General features: G+C 47.7%; 1 protein-coding gene across 1 annotated transcript; it reads right to left on the reverse strand.

Annotated features, from left to right (window-relative positions):
- Positions 1-4,857: 4,857 nt before the first annotated feature.
- LOC311101324 (frizzled-4-like) lies at positions 4,858-9,351 on the reverse strand (the record flags this gene model as incomplete). The annotated part of the gene is made up of 4 exons (XM_084142451.1): positions 4,858-5,521; positions 5,644-5,789; positions 6,567-7,085; positions 9,085-9,351. 4 exons carry the CDS (start codon positions 9,349-9,351, stop codon positions 4,858-4,860), a joined length of 1,596 nt encoding a protein of 531 aa, XP_083998577.1.
- Positions 9,352-9,562: the final 211 nt, after the last annotated feature.

Here is a 9,562-nt window from a genome sequence, read left to right on the forward strand (position 1 = left end):
ATCTAATTTGAAATAGCCTACAGTAGCCTATGCAAGATGTAAAATGAACGATTTAGCAGCTTGCTTAGTTCAAATTGACAGACTCAACATGAACAGCGAGGCGATTTCGAAGTAAGAAGTGCTTCCGTTGCCCAATAGCCTACTGGAATAAGGTACTGACGATAGGGTCGTAATTTAAATCACTGAATCAAATATAAAAATATGCATATGAACTAAATAGGCCTATGCTTGTCAACAACAGCCGGTGTTTATTTTTTAAATAGTTTTAACCTGTAGCCTAATCTGGCTGACTTACCTTCAATCTAATGCATTCTAACAGCTGATCGGTAATTGCGATAAAATTGTGACCATGATCACAATAGCTGACTTCCAATTGCATTAAGTAAACATGGACTTTAATAATTGCATAATAAAACAGTTCCAGGTAGGCTACTGTCACGATCGTTGAGAGACGGGTCAGACCAAGGTGCAGCGTGAAAAGCGTACATGTTTATTAAACTCAATAAATATAAACGAAACAACGTAACGTGAGGTCCTCAGACTATACACATACAAGCCTAACACGGACCAAGATCCCACAACAAAGGTACGCAAACAGGCTACTTAAGTATGATCCCCAATCAGAGACAACGAGCGACAGCTGTCTCTGATTGGGCATCACACCCGGCCAACCATAGACACACAACCTATAACTGAAACATAGAAATAGACTAACTAGAACGTAAACATAGAATATATAACATAGAAACTCACGCCCTGACCAAACCAACTAAAGACAACAGGCCTCAACCGGCCAGGGGTGACAGCTACACAAGTGGCACAAATTGATATGAAATGACATCATCATTTCAACATATGTATTGTATAAAATGGTAGGCTACAGTAGCCTACAATGGCGCGTCAATTAATAGGCTACTTGATGGCCAACAAATGCAAATGTATCATTCTCCACATTTAATGTCAGTTTCATTGTGGACTTTAACCATAGCAGAAGCAGCGAGTGAGTTCCATAATTCCATTTCAAATTTCCACTCGCGCAGAGCTCTAGACCTAAGAACTGAGCATGCTTATAACCCTTAGCTTGATATGGTGTTCCATAAGCAAAGTAGACATTAGAATGCAGTTTAAACCACCTCAGAGCGAATGTATCTAATGCGCTCTAGATCGCCTAAAGTCGTTTGCCTGTGCTTTGTCACCGTTATTTCTTGATGCGCAACAGTTCTAGCGCGTTAATATGTTTTATGGAAAAAGGGTTGGAAAGAGGTGTCTCCATAATGACAATCTAAATAGCCTACCTACAACTGGTAAAAAGTTGTTAGGACCTGCGCGTGTGCTGCGCTGTCGCCTCTCACTCAGGAGACTCAGCTGCCTGCTGCAGCGCTCAGTCTCAACACACACCCCTCCTGCCCTCCTCACCACTCACTCACTCAGAAACAGGCTGCCTCACTGCCTGATAGTCAGCAGCAGCAGGTCACAGTGAAATATATATTTTAAAGAAATTGCCGTGGTGGCCGAGGTGCAATTTCGTAGTAGCCCAAAAACCAGCAACCCGCGACCAATACATTTTCACCCGCGACCAATATATTTTCACCCGTTAACAATACATTTTCACCCGCCACATCGTTTTCAATGTCAGCAAATTTTCGCCAAAACCACAGACATGGCAACCCTGATTGTGTTTGTATTCGGTCTCAGGGAGTACAGATTTGACGGACTTTAGGGTGTAGTTACAGCTCTGAGACTCTAGAGGACAGCATTCGACAGTGCATTACAGTAACAAACCACGCTGTGCATAGCAGTGGAAGGCCAATCAGGTCATGCTCAATTTTATCCTGCAAATCTGAATTGTGAGCTTCTTTTAAATCCAGTTTAGAGTTTGACTAGATGTAGTACTGATGGAATCCAGATATAATGGTATATCATTTACTACAAAGGCTATAATGTGTTTATAAATGCGGCATCATACACACACACACAATAATTACAAGTAGAACACATTTTAAAACCAAAACGTTTTTATTTTTCTTCTGATACAAAAGTTTCATTTTCTTTTTTTAATAAAGTTGTTTTTAGTTTTTTTATGTATTTTTTACAAAGATAAATTAGCATTTCTTATAATACATTAAAATACATCAAACGCCTGTTTCTCTTGACAAAAAAGTACTTATTGGAGTTGTGGGGTTGGCAGTACCCAAAGGTCTTAGGTACTAACAGGTTATTAAAATCACACTTCAAAGGGCAATTCCCAAATGACACCCTATTCCTCATAGTGTACTACTTTTGACCTGGTCACTATATGCGGAATAATAGGGTTGCATTTTAGACCTATTAACCAGAGTGTCATAAATTCAGACTCACAGAAACAGAGGACTTGTCCGACACAGACTGGCAACACAGTATAGAAGTAGAGAGACATGACAGTAACAGAGTAGAGTAGAGTACAGAGAGAACAGAATATAAACAGGCTGCAGTAACAGAGTAGGGAGACAGGCTGCAGTGACACAGTAGAGAGACAGGCTGCAGTAACAGAGTAGGGAGACAGGCTGCGGTAACAGAGTAGGGAGACAGGCTGCTGTAACAGAATAGAGAGACAGGCTGCGGTAACAGAGTAGAGAGACAGGCTGCAGTAACAGAGTAGGGAGACAGGCTGCAGTAACAGAGTAGAGAGACAGGCTGCAGTAACAGAGTAGGGAGACAGGCTGCAGTAACAGAGTAGGGAGACAGGCTGCAGTAACAGAGTAGGGAGACAGGCTGCAGTAACAGAGTAGGGAGACAGGCTGCAGTAACAGAGTAGGGAGACAGGCTGCAGTAACAGAGTAGGGAGACAGGCTGCATAAACAGAGTAGGGAGACAGACTGCAGTAACAGAGTAGGGAGACAGGCTGCAGTAACAGAGTAGGGAGACAGGCTGCAGTAACAGAGTAGGGAGACAGGCTGCATAAACAGAGTAGGGAGACAGACTGCAGTAACAGAGTAGGGAGACAGGCTGCAGTAACAGAGTAGAAACAGGCTGCAGTAACAGAGTAGGGAGACAGGCTGCAGTGACAGAGTAGGGAGACAGGCTGCAGTAACAGAGTAGGGAGACAGGCTGCAGTGACAGAGTAGAGAGACAGGCTGCAGTAACAGAATAGAGAGACAGGCTGCAGTAACAGAGTAGGGAGACAGGCTGCAGTAACAGAGTAGGGAGACAGGCTGCAGTAACAGAGTAGGGAGACAGGCTGCAGTAACAGAGTAGGGAGACAGGCTGCAGTAACAGAGTAGGGAGACAGGCTGCAGTAACAGAGTAGGGAGACAGGCTGCAGTAACAGAGTAGAGAGACAGGCTGCAGTAACAGAGTAGGGAGACAGGCTGCAGTAACAGAGTAGGGAGACAGGCTACAGTAACAGAGTAGGGAGACAGGCTGCAGTAACAGAGTAGGGAGACAGGCTGCAGTAACAGAGTAGGGAGACAGGCTGCAGTAACAGAGTAGGGAGACAGGCTGCATAAACAGAGTAGGGAGACAGACTGCAGTAACAGAGTAGGGAGACAGGCTGCAGTAACAGAGTAGGGAGACAGGCTGCAGTAACAGAGTAGAGAGACAGGCTGCCGTAACAGAGTAGGGAGACAGGCTGCGGTAACAGAGTAGGGAGACAGGCTGCAGTAACAGAGTAGGGAGACAGGCTGCAGTAACAGAGTAGGGAGACAGGCTGCAGTAACAGAGTAGGGAGACAGGCTGAGGTAACAGAGTAGGGAGACAGGCTGCAGTAACAGAGTAGGGAGACAGGCTGCAGTAACAGAGTAGGGAGACAGGCTGCAGTAACAGAGTAGAGTCCCGTTGTCTCTCTGTTGTGTGTGTTTCTGTTTGACTGTCTCATGATGGTTGCAGCTTAATGCAATAATAACTAAGCTAATGCAGCAGATTTGATGGGAGCGGATTGCATAAGGGTGCAACTCTACAGACTGTATGAGTGTGACTCCGTGTGTGTGTGTGTGTGTGTGTGTGTGTAAGTGTATGTGTTTCTCTGTTGGTGTATTATAGCATTTGCATAATGTGTTTTGGGGGTTGATTGTCTAACATCATTCATAATAACCCTTAATTCACTTCCATAACCGGTAAAACCCCCCAGAAAGAACCTTACACCAGTTCATTACTGACCACCATTCCTAAGGGTTCCATGAGTGACTGGAGAAGGTCAAGGGTTAAAGTTCAGAGTTCAAAGTTGAGTGTCTGTTTCCTCGTTAAGACTGCGTGTAGGTCAGTGGAGGTCAGCTGTGCTGCTCGCTGAGCACTGAGGTAAAAGACATAGGCCTACGTTTCCCAGGTGCCTTAGCTGCAGCACCAGAGTCAAGTCACTACAACTCCCAGGTGCCTTTGCAGTAGCATAGCTTCATAGCCTCCAGAGTGTGACTGGCTGGGCAGCACAGCCCTCCGTTCCTTATAAGGCACGTTAACCAAGCTACATCCACATCAGCTAGTCATAGTGCATTTCAGTGTGGCTGTAGTTTAGATCTGTAAATCATCTGGACCATGACTCTCCAGTGTAAATTCAACCTTTAAGAACAACTCTCTAAAGTCAGACGGTCCTATAGATCAGCCCAGAGCCTGCTGTAGGCTACAGGGTCAGTCTCTTCTCTGGCAGTGGGTTAGAGTCTGCTAGGAGGGAGAGAACCACAGACACAGTGGGCAAAGGAGACCGCTGTCTGCTTAGTGGTGCTATTGATCTGTCTGTCCTTCTCTCGTTCCTGTCCTTCTCTCGTTCCCTCTCTCCATCAGGTAGCGGATCTAACAGTGGGTTTGGGGGCAGGTTTGCTTTAAAAAGCTACCCGGTTCCTATCTTCCCCTCTCTCTCTATCCCTCTCTATTTCACTCCCTCTCTACTCACACCACCGTCTCATTGCCCTTGACAGGTTTTATCCAGCTGTCCCCCGGTGCACGCTTGCCCCTCCCTGCCCGGCCGTCCCTCCATAGGCGGGCAGAGCAGCGTTGCCAGGTGTGGAGGGTCTTGGCCGACCAGATCCACATGCCCGACGTGATACCCACCAGCAGAGACATAAATATCCTCAGCATCTCTGCTGCCACGTATGAGTCCCTGGCACTGGCTCTGAAGTCCCCCCAGTGGGACAGCTGGTAGAGGTAGCAGCCTATCACAGTGGATGCAGGCACCATGTACAGCACAGAGAACACCCCGATTTTCACCATCAGACGCTCCAGCTTGTCCGTCTTCGCCCCTTCCTTCTGTAGGTTGGAGCGGATCTTGAACAGGGCCACCAAGCCGGCGCAGATGAACAGCGTCCCGATGAGGAGGTAAGTGGCGAGCGGGGCGACCACGAAGCCCGTCAGAGCCTCCTGCTGTAGGTTACCCACGTAGCACAGCCCCGTGAGGTCATCAGCGTCTACTAGTCGCATAATGAGGATGACGATGGTCTTGATGGCGGGGATGGCCCAGGCTGCTATGTGGAAGTAGGAGCTGTGCATCTCGATGGCCTCGTGACCCCACTTTAAACCTGCCGCCAGGAACCAGGTCAGAGTCAGGATCACCCACCTGGGAGGGGACAGAGAGAGAGACGGGTTAGAGAGCTGGGAGGCGACTGTTCTAACGGTTTCATTCAAATCTATTCCTTACAATGTAATACTTTTGTCCAGAGTGTGTGTGTGTGTACCCACCACAGCGAGGAGGCCATGCCAAAGAAGTAGAGCAGTAGGAAGACGATGGCACAGCTGGTGCTCTTTAACCCCTCCTGTACCAGAACAGGTACCGCTGCCTCCTCCAGATCACAGGACACACGCTCCCGACCCAGAGTCAGGCGCACCTACAGGGAAACACAGACAGACACAGGGGTCATACAGGAGACCAGAGGTCACCAGGTCATACAGGAGACCAGGGGTCATCAGGTCATCCAGGAGACCAGGGCTGGGTCTATGTACTCTAGCATGGCTTCCTGTCCTTGTCTACTTTCCTCATTACCACTGGTAGCTGAAAGGACTGGACAGGTTTATAACAAACTGCTCCAACCTGTCATATTGGTGATCATGGAGAAGAGGAGGCTAATTTAAACTATTGAGAAACAGCCCAGTGCTTTAAACATGAGCTTAATCGTCTAAGTCAGGGGTAGGCAACCCTGTTTTCTGTTCCAACTATGCACCCTGTAGGTACGCCTGACTCTGGCCTCCTTTCTTGTATATATATATAAGACTTAGATAGTTGTATATATTAGGGGTATGTGAGACAAGGGAGATGTACCTGTCCAGAATTGTTTATTAGGAAATGGAACTGTAATAATTAGCTCATTTTATGAAACAAACAACAATTTTGTCTGTCATTGTTTGTTGCCACTACCATTGCTGCCTATCCTTGCTGCACCCCCCTCCAAAAGGACCACAATGGAAATAAGCTTTCAAGCTTTATTGTGTTATCCTTGATGATTTTCTTAAATTGTATGTGGAGGCGTCACCGGCTGGAACAGTTCAGTGGTTGCCTAAATTAGAACACACCTGGTCTTCCAGGTCAGTTAAATCAAAAACATGAAGGGCCTGCGGCACTCCAGGACCAGGGTTGCCTACCCCTGCTCTAAGTCCTATGTCCTCACCAGGTAGGCGACGCTGTAGAGGTTGGAGCACATGGAGAGGAAGATGATGGGTCTCTCGGGGTAGGAGAAGCGTGTTGAGTCCAGGAGGAAGGTGAGGACGGTCAGAGTGGTCGAGAGGAAACACAACACTGCCCACACTGCCATCCACACGTCTGTAAACACCTTGTCTCCTCGCCGGTACAGCCCTGCGTCATACCCACACTGCAGCGCACAGCTGTGGCTCCGCCTCACCCAGGCATACTGGTCTGGCCCTGCCCCCAGGGCCTGGCACTCCTCCTCCTGGGGGGGCAGGGGCCGGACAAATGCCTCCTCGTCCCCTGGACCCTCCATACACATGTGGTTGTGGTCGTTCTGAGGGGGGAACAGGCTGCAGTTGAGCAGCTCTGGCCAGACGAAGCCAAACTCTATTAGGACAGGCAGGCACTTCCTCTTGACAGACAGACACATGCTGCCACACGGCCCAATGGGGATGGGAACCTTGTCTGTACACATGGGCACGTACACCGCACACAAGAAGAACTGGGGAGCGAGAGAGAGAGAGAGAGAGAGAGAGAGAGGTGTTATCTTTGCATATGTCACTTAATGAATTTCTAAAATAGTTTCTATGATGATTCTGTGTGCATTGCTCTGTGTCTGCTTTCCCTGTGTTGCATCATGGTCCTTAGTCTGCTTCCTATTCTAATTGGTTTTGAGCTTAGTCAGGAAAACCAGGCAACTATCACAAAAGATTGTGGTGAAACCTTTAGTGAATTTCTAAATGATTATTAAAGCTACTACAACAAATAAACAGGTAATTGAATAGTCATACAGACAATGTCCCGGAGAGATGAACGTCTGATTAACTTTAACTGAGAGGGACAAACTCTACTCTGACTCTCTGGTCAGCATACTGCAGTAAAGATAACTGTCTAGCCATAAACACAAGTGAATGTATCGGGCTAAGGTGTGTGGGGGGGGGGGGGGGGGGGGGGGCTATCCTGTGGCGTGGGAAGCAGTGGGAAGCGCAAGGCAGCATTGTGAGAGTGTGAGATTATATCAGTGATGTTTCACTCTGTTGGAACTGTGCTACTGTTCTCTGATCACTAGCTGGACTGGAGAAGGCTTGTTTTCCTCCGCAGCAGGTAAGCTGAGTGCCGCCTCTGTTCACGGCCCAGTGTGTGTGTGGATACCTGGGGGATTCTTCCTATTAGAAAAGCCATGTGCAAGATCTAGTTTCCATTTCCTCTGGTGAATGTCTGAGTGTGTGTGTGTGTGTGTGTGTGTGTGTGTGTGTGTGTGTGTGTGTGTGTGTGTGTGTGTGTAAGAAAGAGCCTAATCTGTGGGATGTTTCTGTGCTCAGACAGGAAATGGAAACATTTCACGGCCGTCACTCCGGAGCGCTCACATAACACGCTCACACACTGAACCACAAGAGACAGACAATCACAACACAAACTACGCAAACCCATAATCACACAAATAACCATCCAGCCAACTACAACACCATAATAATACCACAAAAGCCCTTAAATCAATTAGAATTGGACTGAATATATGTTAATGTATCTCAATGGTCAGGATAAGGAATATCCTTAGAGACAAAGTTGCCAGTGGTATGCTGTGTCTACAGGCTATGGAATGGTAAACAACAGTAAATATCAACAGAAAACTGGATCCATTCATCCTGACATTTCTATCTAACCACATAAATAACTACACTCTTAGAAAAAAGGGTTCCAAAAGGGTTCTGTGGCTGTCCCCATAGGAGAACCCTTTTTGGTTCCAGGTAGAACACTTTTGGGTTCCAGGTAGAACTCTTTTGGGTTCTACATGGAACCAAAAGAGGTTCTTCAAAGGGTTATCCTATGGGGACAGCGAATAACCATTTTTGGTTCTAGATTGCACCTTTTTTTTTTCTAAGAGTGTCCTCATTTGTCACTTCAGTCAGGACAATAAAAACCATATGAGAAAGACAAAATGGGAAGGATTTAATTTCCAGCTTCATGGTGGTTCAGGCAGACAAGTGGCCTTACAGAGAGTAGTACTGAGGGCAGTATTGTTGTTGCCATGTGGAGCTGGCCTGGCCCCCTCCTCTCCTCAGACATGTATTACCTCATTGCCCCGTGCTGCTGAACCAAGACTGGCTGCCTCCCTGCAACTCTGTCATGTGCTCTCTGTCTCTCTCCACTATACACTGCCTGCTCCAACACACAGCCCAGCCTGAGAACCAACAGTGTGTGTGTATGCCTTTAGTCGGCTGGAGCAGCTAGAGAGAGTGTGTGTGGGTACCGGAAATCCACCAAAGTCCCCACAGGGATAGTAAAACAAGGAACATTCTCCCTTGTGAGGACATTTCCCAGGTCCCCACGAGGACAAAGGCTATTTTAGGCTTAGGGCTAGGTTTAGGGTTACAATTAGGGGTAGGGTTTAGGGTTAGGATTAAGGTTAGGGTTACGTTTAGGAAAAATTAGGATTTTTAATGGAAATCAATTTGAGGTCCGCACAAAAATAGTACAATATATGCTGTGTGTGTGTGTACCTTCAGCTGGCTGGAGCAGCCATACTGTATGAGTGGTGTGAAGGTGGTGAGCTGGAGCTCGGCGTCTGACTGCAGGACGTTGCCCACCAGGTTGGGCATCTTGGTGACGTTGTATCCCAGGTCCTGGCACATGGCGATGCGTATCGGGTCGCAAGTCATCTCCTCTGCCTCGTCGCCGAATGCACGCACCAGACCAAGGGGTCCTGGACCGCACAGCAGCGCGAGGGAGAGCGCTACCGCCGCAAGAGTGTACACAGCCCGACTCATTGTCACGAGGGGGGAAAGTTCCAAAGTTATCCCGCTAAGAATCCAAAGTGATCAGCTGATCGGGTTCCGGGCGTTGCCTGGTAGGCTAGTCCACCGGGTGCTGGGTAAAGATTAGTCCACCTCAGAGTGCGCGGTCAGCGGCTGTTTATACCCGCTCCTGGCTCGCCAAGACGAACCTCTCCACTGGAAGCACAGTTGGTAGTCCACTCCG

The sequence above is a fragment of the Coregonus lavaretus genome (genome assembly GCF_964263955.1).
Source record: "Coregonus lavaretus genome assembly, chromosome: 26".
In the NCBI taxonomy this organism is placed as follows: Eukaryota; Metazoa; Chordata; class Actinopteri; order Salmoniformes; family Salmonidae; genus Coregonus; species Coregonus lavaretus.